Here is an 18561-nt window from a genome sequence, read left to right on the forward strand (position 1 = left end):
CTTGTTAAACTTGTTTCTTATCGAAAATAATTAAACTAATTATCAATGGGTTGCTCAAATTTTCTTGCTGGATTAGTGAAATAATCATAAACTTCTTTTTTTTTTTGTTTATTTTAACGTGTATTTTAACTTAAATGCTAATTCTACACTTATGAACATCTCGTTATTTAAGCAAATACAGCTCAGAATCTAAGTAGGAAAATTTAAAGGTGCGCTAGTGAAATATTTCTTCATAAAGCGCCATCATGGTGTCGAAACAAGTTTTTGAGTGGGAAAGTCATCGTCGATGTTGCTACTGAGCTTGTTTTTTCTTTACACAAGATTTTCAAGCAATTTTGTTCGAGCATGTTCGTCTGTTCTCTGTGATTTAATATTTCAGTTTCATTATATTATCCTATGTCCAAGTATTGTCTTGAACTGGCATGACAATGATTAGATGTTTGGATGAAAATGGGTATTTCCGCTGGCAGCAAACATGTTCATTATTCTCGGTTTCATCGTCGGGGTCAATAGGACCCTTCCGGCTTCCTAAGGTTACTCTTATCTCATCTAATCTTATCTAATCTAATTATATAATACGCATGCAGTAAAAGAAAGCATCCTGGAAAATAATCAGGTTAGATTGCGCCCAATTATTTTTTTGTTAATATTGAAGTTTATGGTAGGGTGACATTGGGTATTATCGGCAGGTTTGTTCTCTTCGTCATGGGGGGTTTCTGTCAACAAAATTGGTCATATCATTCAGCTTAGTTGGGAAGGATTTGAGGCCAACTCTGAGTTCAATAGGGTTCAAAAAAACCCCCAAGACGAAGAGAACAAAACGGCCGAGAATAGGTAATTTCCCCTATATCAAGGATATGGCACGAACGTCAAAGCAGCATTCTTCATATTTTCCAAAACACAAGCTCAAAAAAAAATTTTGGGTCCAGTTTTCCAAAATTCTTAAAATTGTACTTTATATTCAAAGAAACTTGACAGCGCGGTAAAAATTAGCGACCGCTCACAATCACAGGCCACTACGATCCTCTAAGAATTTCTTATTCTTTTTGGTGTGTCGGTAGTTGGTGATGGGAGGTATGCACTTCAAACGGAATCGCTAAAGTAATTTTCGTTCAGTGCATTATTTTTCCGTGACCGAAATGGTCAAGAAATTTAACACAGCAAGCCCCATTTGATTTGACGTTTCGTTTCAGCTCCGTACTAGGATCCGAAATAAAGCGACGCTTTCTCATTTCTTGGGCGATTCCTTGCCTGAATTTTCCACGCATCGTGATAGGCCAAGAAATTTCTTGTGATCTGTATACTACCCATGAGCCATTAAAAAAAAGAATGCCACCGTAAATTCGTTTAGAAGTTTAACCGGAAATTCTTCTGGGAGCTCCACCAGAAAGTCTTCTAAGAGTTTCTCTGTGAATACCTGTAGAAGATGCGCCACATAGATGTTTCGTGATTTCCTCCAGGAGATCCTGCGGGAATACATTTAAGAGTGACACCGAGAATTTTTGTAGGGATTTCCACTGGAAATTCCTCTAGAATTTACACCAGGGATACCCTGAGGAGTTTCATCAGGAAATCCTTCAGAAGCTTCACTAGAACATCTTCTAGGAGTTCCACTGCGAATTTCTCTGGATGTCACAGGGAATTCTTCAGGGACTTTCACCGAAAGTTTTTAACGGCAGACCCTCGAGGATTTCCTACAGAAAACCTTCAAGAAGTTTCATCGGGGAATCCTGTAGCAGTTTCACCAAGAACTAGGTGTTACACCGGTAATTTCTCTAGGAGCTCTACCGAAAATTCCCGTATGACTTCCACGGGAATCCTTCTAGGAGTTTCACCGCGAATTCTTTTAGGGTTTCTACCAGGAATCTCTCCTGCAGAAATTCCTTCAGGAATTTTCAGCAGGTGATTGTCTGCAACTTTCTTCAAGAATTCCTCCGGAATTTTTTTCTTCAATTTTCCAGCAGTTTTGTAAAGTTTTACTATGGGAGATCGCCCTGGAATTTCTTCAAAAATTTATACGGGAAACTCTTAGAGGAATTCCACGCCAAAAATTTTGGAGGATATACCGCTGAAACTTCAGGTTGAATTCCAGGTGGAACATCTGAAGAAATTTCTAGTGGATCTCCAAGAGAAATTCTAAGTATAACTTCTGGAGTAATTATTTGTGGATCCTCTAGAGCCGCCATTTCCAAATAATGGGGTGCAACCCATCAGCCTCACACCAAATGCACGCGTCGATAAAGCCGTTTGAGAAAAGCTGTCATAGGGAATGTGTTATGATTAAAAAACGTGACTATCACGTCGAGGACCTGGGATCGAACCCCACTCCCGACATATGCTCAAAAAGGGGGGCCAGTTTCAAAAATTGAGGTTTCTCTGGTAGTCACTCCGGTTGCCTGAAAGTTCGAGATCATCATTTGTTCATTTTTAAACCAACAGCATCACAGCAGCGATAAAATTGTCATTTATTCACAAAGATTGAGCCGTCGAAAGCCAACTTTTTTTTTGTTACAAATCAGAGAGCAATACAATATGGATTTCTTCGGTGGTTACTCCGGCGACAATATGAAATCAATATGGAACGAAGGGGGCTTCGTGGCCGTGTGGCTAGAGGCGTTAGTCATATGTTAGTGCTTGTTCAGTCTGCAAAACCTCTGGTTGAAGACAGTGTAGTCAAATATAATATGCAAACATCTTTGGTGTAGTGTCTTTTTTAATATGTATGACTATTTATTTGGGCCCCTATAGCTATAGCTGTAAAGGCATGAGTATTTAGCATGACCATGCTAAACGACGGGAAAATCGAACTGGTAAATCGGTCCAGGAACTTTTCGTAAAGGAAATTTCCTTGACTTCCTTGGGCATAGTATAGACATAGAGTGTTAAAATATCTTCGTGCCTGCCTCACGTTATACACAATATGCAAAATGGTAATTGACAAGCTGTCAGCTATCAGTTAATAATTGTGGATGTTCTCATAGAATACTTACAGAGAAGCAGGCTTTGTACCAATGAGGACGTTACTTATTTGTGTATCACAAGAACATTAAAATCTCTGAATTTGAACCCTGTGCCATCGGATTTTGGAGCGAAAACTATACGACATTCTTTGTCGTTAGCCTATCGACCACCTTCTGTGATCCCTGGAACCGGTTCCGCATTGACCAGACCTGACCTCAAAAATGGTCCTAAGCAATATGTTTCTAATGTCAGAGAAGTGTTCAGAGAAGTTATGCAAAAAAAATGCATGAGTGAATAACATTTCAGTAACAAATTTTGAAAACGACGTATAATCAAAGCTACATCATTGATTATACGTCGTTTTCAAAATTTGTTACTGATTTGTGGATTTTCAAGCATAAAGCAACGATGAAAACTAACTTTTCGTAAAAGTTAGTTTTCATCGTTGCTATGTGCTTGAAAATCCACAAACAGTGCGCAAAATTTTCGAGCAGACGCGTTGCAGTTCACCGGGTGGCAATTGTCATTCACTTATCTGCATATTCGTAGTCAGCTGTTTGATACTCGTTTGTCAACTGAATGAAAGTCAATGAATATTTGTAAACATCTTACAAAGTGTTAAATTTTCGATAAAATATTACCGTTTCGATTACATTTGATAATGCTTTACATAAATCTTGTTCCATTTGATTGTTTTGAAAAATGTTGGTGGGAATTGTAGCTATAAACATAGATTATTATGAAGATGTTTCTGGATCAGCTTCATATTCAATGGCTATAGTCATTGTTGTCACACATTCTTATACGAATTGACTGACTGTGTGAAAAGAAAGAGCAAAAATGAAATATTTGTTTTGAATATTCAGTGTAGAAATAATTAAAATCCGGAATCGAACCCTCACCCCTTGGCATGGTACGGCTATACGCTTGGACCGGCTTGATGACGCTAACCGCACGGCCACAATGCTCCACGTCTTCTTCTTATGTCGGGGTACAAACCCACTGCATCCATTTTCTGGTCTATTGTGTTCAGTTCATTTCTACACCCAGCAGTATTAAGGACTGGAGATTGTTTTTTAGGCCTGCGTTATACCCCAGTTCTGAATAGAATCCATAATGAATGCTACTACCTTCTTGGCATTTATATTCCACCAGATATCTCAAGGGTGTATAAAGCAACTTCCAAAACAACGTTTCCTCTTGTTGAAGAGAAAACTGTATTCACAAAGTAGGTGCTCAGAGGATTCCGTTATGAAAGCACAGAACCGACATTCTTCAGAATGCAGAAGTGTCGAGATGGGCAGTGGCCGGTTATTAAGCCTACTTGCACATTTAATTCACGCTAAGTTTCAGCAGTGCATTCGTGTTTTTCACGCTTGGAACAATGAATCTTTTTGACTGTTTTATTTCAGTTGCAGTCTGCCAATTTACAATATGTTTCTACCAGTTGTTAACCTCCATCGAAAACGCACTTAAAGTTACTTCACAGAAATGTTCTGGTCCATAGAAGGTGCTCAGAGACCCATCTCAAGCAAGTTATCCTGGTACCCAGAATTGGTTCACCCTATTCTTTGGAGGCAGTTCTTATAGTAATTCAATGCATTCCCTTACAAGCTTGGAATAACACTCAAATGCGCGGATAGCTTTCAAAGTTGCCTGGATGTCTGAGAAGATACAGATATGGGCGTGTCTGAATTTGTTTTGAAAGTTTTGAAGACAGACTGCAGCTCAATTCAGTATTTCTTGAATTTCAGCGTAGGCCTTTTATCCTGGCGGGTCCATACAATCCAACCCCAGTTCTATCACCCATTTTTGAAACGTCTGTGTAAAATACAAAACATCCTGGTGAAACTGTTGGTCCACCAGATTCCCAAATGTTCTGATCGTTGAATGGGTGACAAAACGTCGAAAGACAAAACGTCGAGAAGTGTGTAAGTGTTCGCAGTTACTGTGGATTTTTTTTTAGTTTTTGTGTAAATATAAATCGATCCTGTTGGTAGCCTGAGAGGGGTGGTGGCGGTACGGTAGATCCACCAAGATGGCAGGAAGATCGTAACTTGAACAAGAACTGCACCCGCAGAATGCTAACATGATACCCTGATACCTGGAAAACTGAAATGGCCATGTTTCTGCCATTTTTAGGGCAGCACCCTGGTCAGAACGCACATAAGATTTGATGACAGTTCAGTTTTTGGCTCACGTTTAGTTCAAATGCAACACTGCACTGGGTGCCAATAGAAGTAAGGAATGGACAAAGACAGGCTAGAGTAGCGATAAAAACGTGAGAAAGTGTAGGGTGAACAAAAAGCCGGGAAAGTTCGGGAATAAATAATGTTACACTTAACGTGACGTGACGTGTGTTTTTTTATATACGACAGTGCAAATATTCCCAACCCGTGAATAACTTGCCGACCCTTAGGTGTTAATTTAGGGAGTCTCAGGAAGGTTCCCATTTGAACTAGTTGGCAGATACAAGTGAAAGAATTAGTTTACTTTAAAAGAATAAAGAACTCATTATTTGCTAATATTACTCGTTTTCGACGTTTTGTCCTTTCGATGTTCTGACCCTTTCGACGTTTTGGAATTCGACGTTTTGTCTTTTGACGTTATGTCCCTAAATCCTTTGTATTGTATATCTAATATGGGTTTTTGTTGCATCCAGTCGTCACTTTGTATCACTACCGGATTTATGTTGACATTTTTTTTTTAAATGTCTTGTTATGACACCCTCAAAGATTCTTTTATACCTCAAGTTGAGAAACAGGTTCTACTCCAGTTGGGATGTGCCACCAAAAAAAAATGAAGAAATGAGTTCTACGTACCCATTTGTACACAGTTCAAGTTCACTTCAATATTACAAAATCATTAAACACAAGTCCCGCTACACAATCTATAAGGTACAGATTATTCATCTTGGAGTGGAGCACATTTCTGTTGCTGATGTTTTTACAAAGCACCACGCGCCTCCTCCACCACGGAGTACGCTTATAATCCCAAGCACCTGGCCAACCGTGCGTTCGCTTTCAGCACGGTGCGGTAGGTACAATGCATTGCAATGTGCAATGTAAGCAAAAAGTAAACAACAATAACATGGAATAACTGCACTGTGGTTGAGGTGGGAATGATCACCGCCAATGGCCCTCCGTCGTGCCATGTAGGAAAGTGCGATCCAGTCCAGTCCATGCCGACCATGTCGGTCGGCGGAAGACCAACCTTATGCAACAAGTAGCGACTTCACACCGTCGACCACCGCCGCCGCCACCGCCAAGTGGGTTGGAGTGAGTTCTCATTTCCCACCGCGTGCGCCTGCCGCACACTCCATCAAAGCGGCCACCACTCACTCATTCGGATCGGATCGAATCGGAAACCGCGCGCACCACGATCAACTTTGTATGGGTAGGTGGTGATCGTGTGGTGTTGATTCGCGCGGATTTGGAAAGAAGACTTTCTGTCGGTCCAGGCAGGCTGCGGGTTGGTGGGTGGGTGGCGACGACGTTCGCTTGATGATGATCATCATCGGTCATCATCCATCCATCGAAGTAATCCCCGAAGGAAGAAGCATATCGTATCTGGTGGTGAGGCGCGCACTCTTACTCTCTGTCTCTCTCTGTCGGGCCGCGTGCGTGGAGAAAATTTTTGGCGGGGATTTTGGAAGAAAGGTCGGCCCCCCTCCGGAAGGGGGGACGGGGGTCAGAATTTTTTCTCCAACACAAACGCGCAGAGGAAAATTCAACACCGCGCGGTGCTGCTCAATCACGATTCCGGTGTTGCAATAAGCGGACACCCAGTATCCAAAATATTTTGTCTCATTTATAAAACGTCGCTAGGAACGTTTGGACGTGCAGACCCGGAGACACCCGCGGGTTTCGGTCTCTCTTCTTTTGTCCTTTTTTGTGCAGTGCGTGTGGTCATCACACTTTCGGTGTGTCCTGTGTGTTCGATTGGTTCAATCATTGCCTTGGCCACTGCTGGACAAAACTCCGGACGATCTGGTCGTGAGTGAGAGTGATCGCCGTGATTCAGAGTAGTGCTACGCGAGTGTCCGATCGCCGCGTTGACCATAAAAGGAAATATCGATCGGGTTCTGTCGTGCTGGACAAGAAGAGAGGTCCTAACTTGATGCACTGCTGAGTTTCGTACGGTAGGGAGCAGTGCCTTCAGTAGGATAGAAGAAGAAAGCCGACCGGAAACAGTGGAGGAGGATCATCGGTGTGTGAAGTGTATGTGATCGATACCCTGGAACGAGAAAGAGAGGAAAAGAGCACGCGAGCAATCGGCCTGGAGTATCGGTGCAGAATCGAACGAAATTAATTGTACGTAGTAGGCTGGATACTTCGGCCCTTTTGGTGAGATCGTTCGCTCGATCTCGTGGCACGAAAGGGCTTGAGTGAGTGTGTGACTTCATTGATTATTCTGGAGCATTTTAACTGGTTTTCGAGTTTTGCAACTGTGTGTGCTGATCAGAAGTTCGGCAAACGCCAAAGAAGATGATCCGTTGCTGCAAGGTGATCTCTTTCTGTGGATATTCTATTCTCGAACGGTGTGAGGGTCACACCCAATGTGGAATGTGAATTTTTTGATATGCGAGAAAAAAAATCCAATCATAGATCGGAATTCGGCGGTGGTGAAATTGGTGTAGCCTCGCTGCGACACACTTTCGGATACTCCGGATTGGAAGAATGTGCGTGCGTTTGTGTCTGTGCTCTTTGCGTGGAACCATTTTCCGAACGACGAAAACGGCCATTTTGGAAATTCCATCCACATTTCTCAGCTCCCACACGCTGCGAACGAGTTGTTGAAGATGTTGTGCGAATGATAAAATCAGTTACTTTCTTCCAGGGTTATGACAGTTGATTGCTTTAAGATTTTCATTTCGGTTTTTCCTAATGTTGAAAACCATTTAACTTGCTCTGATTTTTTCTGTAACTAATCCCAGTAACACTAACACCACTTTTTGTTGGCATTTCCCTACTAACGATCACACGTTTCCCGACTAAACCTTGAATTCTAAGAAAACCCACAGAAAACGATCGAATCTTAAAGCTGTGAGATTCAAAAAAAAACGAATTGATTTTAAGAAATTCCTACAACAGAACTTCAACAAGGTGGTCTGAAATTTCCAAAACCCAAAATTGAATGAGATCAAACAAACAATTTGGCCCCCGCAGCCTGAAGATTTGGAACACCCAGACCATCCTGCGCGTCGTTCGAAGACGATCGATCGGTTCAGCTCCACTGCCCGACCGAAGCGGTCTCTTCTATCACTCCACATGGCCAACGGGTTCACATCTAAACTTTCACTACCAAAACTAGCCCAGCATACTAAAACTAAACGAAATTCCCAACGATCTTAAAGCAATCAATTTTCACCGTCCGAACCCTGGAAGGTCGTCACCGCAAAAGTGCAAAAAAATAAGAAAGGAATTTCCCGTGATCAAACCCTACCACAGAAAAAGAAAGCTCAGAATTCGCACGATCAAGTAGTGAAAGTGACCGAACTCGAATCCGCCTCGGAAAAAAAGCCACCACCCCGGTAAATCATGTGGAGTGACGAAGAAGAGTCGCACTTTGGCCGCAAGCGGGAACCGATCGTCGAAACGTGGGAGGAGTACGCGCAGGTGTACCGGAGCTACGAGCGCTTCATGACCATCTCCGAGCACGACCGCAAGGAAACGGTCCGGGTGTTCTTCATCGAGCAGGATGTGCCACCGTCGGAGGACGGCGTGCTGGACTTTGTGCCGACCAATATGCTGTCGGCGGTGTTTCTGCACACGCACAAAGGTAAACGCACATGGCTTGATGGTTCAGTATATAGCAGCAGGGACCCAAGGTCAATCAGTGATTTTATTCTATTGTATTCTACTTCCATTACTTTTATAAAAATAATTCAAACAGTTGTTTCCTAAAAAAGATAATCGAACTCGCCCAGACAACGATTGTACGTATATAAGGAAGTTTGACCGCATTATACGTACTTTTATCCGTGAAAGTTAAACCCCAAATATGCAACAAAATTGTGTTATGAGTACAAAAGTGGAGGCAATAAATCTGCGTTTACGGGACAATAAAACGTTATACAACTTGAAGCATTATCTTATATGATTTACGGTGTGCAATACTGCGATACAATGTAACACATTATGTGACTTAACTCATATCCGCCCAGCGTCCACAGCGTTATAGGAAAGCTGCCGTGTGTAGCATAGTAGTTGTCCCATCTTCTATGATTTCTCCTGATAATTCTCCTAGAATTCCTACCAGATGTCGTCTTGTAATTCCACCCGAGAATTTTGTAGAAATTAACTTATTCTGAAATTTCTCCCGGCTTTCCACTCGAGATTCTTCCTGGGATCCCTTCTTGTAATCTTCTTCGGATTTCTTCCTCTCAGCATTCTCAAAGGGATTCCTCCCGAGATTTTTTCAAGGATTTATCCAGACATCATTCAGGAATTCCTTCCAGAATACCAATCCGGCTTCTTCCAATTGGCGAAACTACAGAATTTCACTACTTTTCGTCGTAATCACGTTCTGGCACAATGCGACGCATGTTTGAAACCGTGCGTCGCAATGTGACAGAACATATTTACGATGGAAAGAGTATGAAAAAGAAAACTACAAAATTCCAGGGAGTGTAACTGGAACCCCCGAGTTCCTTCAATAAAATATACAAAAGATATCTCCTGAGTTTTCATCAAGAGATTTCTTTGCTTCAGAGAAACCTCCCAGGGTTTCTTCTATTTTTTTTTTTTCCACCGGGATCCTATCAGGATTTTTTTTTTAGATTTTATTTTTATTTATTTTTTTTTAATTCTGTTAGCGATTTACTTGAGGATTTTTTCTGGGATTCCATTGGCGATTCTTCCAGGATTCTGCCAAGAATTCATCCAGTATTTTTACCGAAAAAACATTAGGAATTTCTCCCAGGAGTTTCTTATTGACTCCTCCCGTAATTTCTTTAGTTTTTTTTTTCAATTATTCCAGATATTCCATTAGAGATTACTCCCAGGATTTCTCGAAGCATTTCTCCCGGAACTCCTTCAAGGATATTTTCAGACATTCCTTCAAAAATTTCTTCCTGGATTCTCTTCCATTACTGGAATTACAAGACGATATCTCCCGCGATTTCTTCGTTGTTTTTTTCTCGGGTTTCCTAAAGGGATTTCACCCAAGATTAATGCAGGGAATCTATAAAGCATTCTTTCCAGGACTTCTTTAGAGATTTCTCCAGAGATTCCTCCCAACACCCCTTCACGTATTTTTTCCGGAATTCCTTAAGGAATTCCTTAAATGATTCCTTCAGTTTTTTTAGGTTTCCCTAGACACTCCACCACGAGTTTCTTCCTGGATTCCTGCAGAAAACGCTCCCGAGATTTCATAATTTATTTCACTCAAAATTCTTTTATGGATTTATTTCGGAATTTTTCCCACGATTCCGTCAGCGATGCTTTCCGAGTTTTCAGTAAGAATCGAACCTTCGAGAAATAAAGTTCTTTCTTCAAAAACCTAATAAAGTCAATCCAAAGTGAACAAAGGTAGTAGTTTTTGTGTGGTGAAATCTTGTGGTACCCAGTTCCGCCGATAGTGACCGGCCCCGGTAGTGTTCTGTCCGTGTGTGATACCAATCCCAGCCGGAAGCCACGATCCTGCCCTATCATCTTTGGATCATTCTCCTGGGATTCCTTCAGGGATATCTCCAGAATTCTGTCAAAGATCCTTTCAGGACATTTTTTCTGGAATTTCGTCCCTTCATTGATTCCTCTTGGAATTTCTTCAATTCTGGAAATTCTTCCAAGATTCATTCATGAATATTTTCCTGCTTTCCATCAGAGAACCCTACCGCGATTCCTTCAGGAATTTTTCCCGCGATTCTCTCACGGATTATTCTCGAGATTGCATCAGGGATTCTTTCAGGATTAATCCTGTTTTTTTTTTCGGGATACTTTAGGAATTTCTTCCAGGATTCTTACATTAGTTCTTCCTGGAATTCCTCCAGGAATTTACTAGTTTCATGGATTTCTCGTAGAATTCCTTCAGGGATTTCTCCATACTTTTTTTAAGGATCTCTCCCAAAATTCTGGTGCGAGTCCTCGAGGACATTCAAAGGGATTTCTTTTGAGATTATTTTTGAGACTTTTTGAAGAATTTTTAGGCGTTCCTTTAGTGATCTCTCCCGTGTTTCTTCATGGATTCCTTCCCGGACTCCTTCAGGAATTCCACCTAGGATTCTTCCATTGAATCTTGTAAGGATTCCTGTATTGATTCTTCCCGGGACTCCTTTGGGGATTCCTCCCGGGATTCTTTAAGTTATTTTTTTAAGGATTTCTCCGAGATCTTTTCATTGATTGATTCGTAGATTTTTCCGTGGATTTTTCATTGGATCATTGGTCTTGCGGGATTCCTTCCGCCAATCTTTTGGATATTCCTCCCGAGTTATATTTGGAGCTTTCTTTCGAGGATTTTTACTGGAGTCTTTCAGAGATAGCTTCAGTATTTCTCTCCCGACTGATTAATTATTTTTTCTCGGATTTCCTTAAGGAGTTTTCCGATATTTTTCAGGGAATCTTTTTTATTTCTCTATAAATCCTTTCTGTATGCCTTGCAGGATTTCTCTCTGGATTCTTTCCAATATTTCTCTAAGCATTTATCTGGAGATTCCTTCCGAGACTTCTCCTAGATTCTCTTAGGGACCGTCCATATACCACGTGAACGAGGATTGCCATAGTCTTCGATAGTCTAAAGAGTTATGTAATTAATATAGGAAAGTATGCTACAAGGGCAGGAGAATGTCAAAATATTATTGAAAATGCCACGTCATTCTTGGATTCTTCGTTACAAAAAGATCTTTGACCGGCCGGAAATTAAGCCCACACACTCTCAGCACGATCTTACTAAATAAAAATGTTCGAATTTGATCAAATAAGAGCAAGAGCTTTATCTAAACATTTTTGAACTAAATGAAGTGAGTAATCTGAAAGTTCTTTTTTATTTTTTTTTTGTTTTTGAGTGATTATCGTCTCTATCATTTGTCTAGGATGTTTTCGATCACCTGGCAATCGGTTGTCTCATTTTCTATAACTCAGTGCAAAAGTATAATAATGAAATGAGGTGTTCGGCAAACTTGAGAAAGAGCGTTTTTCTTACAATTATCACTAAGGACGCCATTTTCGCCCCCCCCCCCATGACCACGTGGTTTATGGACAGCCCCTTATATGGTGTGATGCACTAGTACTACCTGTTCATGTAGTACTAACACTTTTACACCGTAAGTATAACAGTTATGCTGAAATAAACCTAAGAAAATTATCAGATCAGATCAGAGCTGTGCCACCGACTTCTCTTTTTTGTGTAATCATGTTTATATTATTTGAACTTTATTATTGACAACAAATCAATGGAATATTTGAATTGTGACACACCTTGGGCGTGTATGGGTTAATAATACTCTACGATGTAGATAATTCGTGCTTGGCCAGAATAATCAATGTTGCACATAGAACCTGATGTGGCGAATTTTGTGAAACTGGCAACACTGGGTGAACGAATTAGAAGCAGTTGAAAACGTATACCGTATTACCCCGCTAATACGACACCGACTGTTGTCGAATAACCGGGGTAAACTTTTAATTCGACAAACTGGTCACCCTACACGACCATGCTCATTGAAATTTGGCAACCCTATTATTGATTTTGTTTTGATTTCTGGATTTGTTATGGAACATAATTTCAACAGATATTGTGGTAGTGCGAATGAAAAGCTCGTTCTTTGTACGATTGTTACCATCATCAGTTCATTCCGGTTGGTCTACAGGCGGTTTGGGTGTCGAATAGCATCAACTCAGAACTTCCGGAATTAGCTTCTGCAAGAGGAGCTGCTGAGGGTGCGAGTATAAGCGCAATATCAAACTGTTTTGCATTTACACTGTACATCGCTGTGACATTTGAACACTTTTTAATTCGACATGTGTCGAATAAGCGGGGTACGAATTAAAAAGTGTCGTATTAAAACGTGTCGAACCAGTGGGGTAAGACGGTACACTGTTATGAAGGCTGGAAAGTTTGGCTATAGACTTATCCACGGTCTTCTTTTCCTCTGTATTTCTTCTTCTTTTCTTATGTAACTGCGGGCACTGTTTACAAAAACTGACATATTCATGAACATCCAGCGGCCGAAAGTTCACTGGATCTTGCCGGATGCAAGATGTGAACAGTGATTTTTGTAAACACGACCCGCAGTTACCGTTTCACAGCATGCTGTCAGTTGGCGTGTGACGTCATCGTGGATAAGTTCATTGTAAACCTATGAACCAGGGGGCTGTTATGGTCTTCTTGTTTTCTTACCCCGCATTAAAATTATGCTGCTGTGTTGAGAGATAGGTTGTCAGCTTGAGCCCTACGCTTGAGCCGCTGTTATGCTGGCTACGAAAACATTGCATTGGTGGGATAGGGATGCCAATTCCTTGCTATGAACTTGTCCACGATGACGTCACACGTGAACTGACAGCATGCTATGAAACGGTAACTGCGGGTCGTGTTTCCTAAAATCACTGCTCACATCTTGCATCCGACGAGATCCGGTGAACATCCAGTGAACTTTCAGTCGCTGGATGTTCATGAATATGTCACAGTGCCCGAAGTTACAGAAGAAAAGAAGAAGCAATCCAGATAAAAAAGAAGACCTTGGATAAGTTCATACACTATGTTTGAAAATGTTATTGTTTGTTTTGTGAATATTCAAAAAAATATTGTACGTGGATTTGCTAACTGAACACGACGAATCAGAACCGTCGTTTTTGGAATCGCCGTTCGAATCGCCGTTCGCTTGAAGAGCGAGATAGCAGGCAAACTGACACATCGCTATGACATATTTAACGTAAAGTGTCTCGAGTATACCAAAGTGGCGAATCCTGGTCATTTTGACAGGTCTCCTGCTCGATTGGAACTATGGGGATGACAGCAAATCGGCTGTTCCAATTTTGACGTTTCTCCTCTTTGTTATTCCAGACTCGTTAATTTAACGTAGGAGCAACACGTGCTCTCGGTTGGTGTGGTTTGTTTTGATCCAATCTGACATTACTTTTATGCTGCTCATGCTGCCGGTGCTGTCAGCTGATGGAGGAGCATAGTCGGCGGGGTGCTCCAATGCAAGAGTTTGTCGAGATAAAATGTTTTCGTTGTAACAATTTTGTGAAATTCTGGTTTAAAAGTTCAGTATTAAACTTTTCAATGCGTGTTGCGAACAGCAGCAAAGGGCACCGATCTTCTAGCAGGGCAATATTGATGTAAACATGGCATTTCATATTGCGTCATGCTATAAAGCTGAAATTTATTGTTTTGTAATATTAGAGTAATTATATACCGTGTGCGCACCTAACTTTGCGCAGGTCCAAACTTTGCGCATTCTTGTAAAATAACGAAACAAATAACTAAATGTCAACATATTCACCAGTTTAATCATTGCACTAGCATTGTGTTAACATAACCATTATTTGACAAATATTTAATTGCCATAAAATCTTTGTTTATGTTGAATAATAAACAAAAAATACACAAAGATGTCAAAATTTGCCTCGCCTTAACACGGTTGTCAAGAAGTAACTCTACTAAAAATCAACATTTTCCTCGATAAAACTGTGCAACGATGATTAATTTTGCAGTTAATTAACAAAAAAGGTGATATTCTAGTAATATCAATCACAGTTCGAAATAAATTTTTCAATTTAATCAGTAAATAGTGGTGCGCAATGTTTGGAACCATTATTTGCCCTGTGTTCCTAATTTTTGCGCACTTTCAGTAAATGCATGTTGGACGTTAATACATGACATATGAACCATTCAAATATTATGTAACACCAGAACTGATTGTTTCAGGCCTGCCTCTCCACCATGTAGCAGATTTTGTATAGAAATTAGTAGAAAATTGTATGAACCGTAGCACTACGGCACTCTCCATCTGTCTACAATAAGACGTGATTTGTGAACAGTCCTTCATTTGAATTTTCCGGCGGTCAATGTTAGGGACGGTTCAAATATGACGTCCACCATTTTTTTAGATTTTTAGAACCCCCTCTTCCCCTGGGCCACCCCGTCACGCTTCATAGTATACCTAGTATACCTAATACATGGCATATCACACTTTTTCAGACAAGTCCAGGCCTCTCCCCCAAAGATGGACGTCATATTTAAATAACCCCTTATTGTTCCTATCCGTAACGATCACTTCATTTATCAGGAAGCTTTTACCTTTGATCTTTAGCCACAGGAAACAACCCCTCATGAAGTTTGGATTGTTCACACGGTAGGTGCCTAGTACGAACCGCAGACGAAATTAAGAACTCCAGAGGCCTCCGTTCCCCCTCCCTCGTAGGACAAAGTTTTTCAACAAAGATCAATTAAGGGCACACTACCTGATCTGAATTACTTTAGTTTCATGGGCAAATATTAAATAATAGCATTTTTGATTACTTTTTTGAACAATTCAGAGCATGCGCAAAGTTAGGCACACTATGCGCAAAGTTAGGAACAATCGAAGATTTTGTGCGCAAAGTTAGGAACAAGGCAATGAAATAGTTTTTCTATTTTAAGTATTTTTTGGTTAATATTATGATTTTTTTTATATTGCAGACTCAAAGAAGGATCATTAGTCTATCGTATGAGCATGTTGTTCATGATATATTTTGTTTGTTTGTTTTTTTTATAACGACTAGAAATTTGATTTTTCTTAACTGCGCAAAGTTTGGTACATACACGGTACATACAATTAACTTATTATAAACTTACATCTTCGGTGTTTTTGCAAGGAACGAGATTGGATCTTGCACCCGTTGTTGCTTGTTCGCATTGTTTATTCTTATAAGCTTTTGATACAAACGAAGCAGAGCAGAAAACACCGAAGATAGACAACACAACAAAACGAAGTCAGACAAAGTCCGACACATGCTCCCGGGTTTGGCTCAGGAGTTCGTAATACCATTCTTACGTAACAATGCGTGTTTAATATATTATTTTACAGAGAATCATTGTAAAGGCCGTTTAACCCTTTATAAGGCCGAGAGAACCAGGCACGGAATTCACTCGTTCTACATTGGAACATAAAGTACATGTGGTGTAATGAACAAAAACGTTTTTATTTTCAAAAAAATCGATGGTCGATTTTGTATGAAAAAAATTGGTCTAAATTTCAACTTTTTGGAAACAAAGTTTAAAATGTTGTTATTTTGTGATGCGTTAATCAATCATGCTGATTTTTTGACAGGTTATTGCCCTAATATTCATGAGTTACTTGTGTGGATTTGAACTCGATTGGTCAATTATTTTTGACGTTATGGCAATTTTAGTACATGCCCATTTATTATAGTACACTTTTTCAAAAGGCTGAGTTTCTAATAATAATGAAGCAATCAAGTTGAAATTTTGTCCACAAGTAAAAGGAACATATGCCTTTCATTCCCCATCATTCGATTTTCAATTCGCTCACCATAACAGAATTTCGAGCTTATAAACCTTCATACACTCAAAAATGGATGTTTTTGGAGAGACATTTTGTTCTAAAAAAGCCCATTCATATTTGTTATGGCTCAAAAAAAATCATGAGTGTTCACAAAGGCCTTATGTGTCCATCAGTTAAAACAGAAGTTGTAAAAAATTTCTAAACGAACAGAAAAAAAATATGTGTATAAGGTAGCAATATAGTTGCCACTGCCTTATAAAGGGTTAACGTAATACGCGCATTCACTTGGAAGTCTATAATTTTACAAGAACACATGGAAACACCCCTTGAATTGAACGGCGATTTCCAAACAGCTCAAGCAAATTCCCTTGGAATTCATCTTCCAAGTAAATTCACAATAAAAGGGGAACCAGAATATCCAGCGCCAAATTATGCGAAAATCAATCCCCGAAAGCAACTCGAAGCACACGTGTCACTGTAACTTCTATGCTGTACAGTTTTATTTATTTGTTTACAAAAATCTCTTCGACCGTCAGTCAAAAATACCACTTCAGAAACTTAATGATGGAAAATATTTTTTGTAATTCGTTCTTTTTGTACTACTGTGTCGGGTAGATAAGTTGTTAAAATTAGCGTGAATTATGACCCCAACAATAAAACGGAGTACATATAACAAATGTGTTTGACATATCAGGGAGGCGCCGATAGTAGGTAAAACAATAAGAAAGCTCTTAAAAACCTGAAAAATCAGGTGTATCTTCCATAACACTGCCATAGAATAAAGAAAATCTTTGGGAGAGTTACTGAAGAAAACTTTAGAGCAACTTCTGGACAAATCTCCAAAGAAATCTCTGAATAAAACCCTGCAGAAATTAAAAAAAAAACTGCAGAAATTCTTTAAGTTATTTTTGTAGAAACTTGTGGATCAAGCACTGAAGGTTTTTCTGTAAGAAACTCTGTGGGAATTGCTGCAGAAACCGTTGCGAGAATTTCAGAAAAAAAAAATCATCCTGCAGGAATTCTTGACAAAATCACTGATGAGCTTTTTTAAGGAAGACCCGAATACCTGGAAGAACTCCTGATAATACGTCTGAAGGAATTTCTAGAAGATTTTCTTGGGAAGTTTTCTGGAGGGATTCCTGGGCAAAATTCTTGATCTGAAGATTAACATAATCCTACCTACCAACAAGGACTCGTAGAGGTCCCTCGGGAGGAATTCCGTGAAGAATTTCTTGATAAGTTTACTGGAGATTTCAGTGGAATTCTGTACAGGAATCCCTAGAGAACTCCAGGAGGAATCTCTGTAAGGATTGCTGAATGAAACACTGGAAGAGTTTCTGAAGAAATCCCTGGGGCAGATTGTATACAAATTCCTGAAAGAGTAACAGTTGAAATTCGTGGAGGAATTTCTGCAGGATTCCCAGCAGTGATTTCTGAAGGAATTTCAAAAAAAGATTCCGGGAGAAATTCTGGTAAAAATCCTTGAAATCCTGCAAAAGAAGGAAATCATAGAAAAACATATCAGAGGAACATTTTTTGCAGGGATTCATGGACAAAAATCCATGAAAAAATATCTTAAGTTTAACACAAAGTCTGTATCCGCAGAGTGAAGAATATTGCAAAATAAATAACATGAAAATCATTTTCAGATAGATTACATGAGCAAAATATTATTTGAACTGAAAAAGGTCGCGTATACGCGATTTGTGCGTTGAGCTGGAAATGCTCTATGGGAAGTTATATGAAAAATCATCGTTTTTTTTGCATTTTTCTTGTGAAGGGCTCCATTTTTGCTTAAATCACATAACCGACTATATAGAACTACAGCAAAGAATAAGAATATCAGGCAAGGTTGTGACCATTCATTTGCAAAGATTTACATTCATTTGCTATTATCTCAGTTCAGAAGCATGCTATCGAAAAACAATGTATGGATAAATTTAACCTTGTAGTTTTATCTGAAAGTTTGCCGAATAACATTGGGGTCGCAAACGTATACCAACGTCGTGAGCGAGCTGTGAAGGCAACTCTCCACGCGGTGAATGTAAATTTCATTCACGCTGTGGAAAGTTGCCTTCACAGCTCGCTCACGACTTTGGAATGCGTGTGTGACCCCAATATTATTCGGCAAACTTTCAGATAAAACTACAAGG

General features: G+C 40.0%; 1 protein-coding gene across 7 annotated transcripts in view; it reads left to right on the plus strand.

Moving 5' to 3' along the window:
• LOC109400433 (filamin-A) overlaps positions 1 to 18561 on the plus strand; it is a 365952-nt gene that overhangs the window by 314189 nt on the left and 33202 nt on the right. Inside the window, exons 1-2 of one of the 7 annotated variants that reach the window (XM_062846662.1) lie at positions 6741 to 7274; positions 8349 to 8742. The exons of the other annotated variants lie outside the window; for them this stretch is intronic. Coding sequence (XP_062702646.1) covers positions 8502 to 8742 — 241 coding nt within the window. The 5' untranslated portion in view covers positions 6741 to 7274; positions 8349 to 8501. Of the gene's footprint in view, positions 1 to 6740; positions 7275 to 8348; positions 8743 to 18561 lie in introns of those variants that run through there. 7 annotated transcript variants of the gene reach the window in all.

The sequence above is a fragment of the Aedes albopictus genome, chromosome 1 (assembly GCF_035046485.1).
Source record: "Aedes albopictus strain Foshan chromosome 1, AalbF5, whole genome shotgun sequence".
Taxonomy (NCBI): Eukaryota; Metazoa; Arthropoda; class Insecta; order Diptera; family Culicidae; genus Aedes; species Aedes albopictus.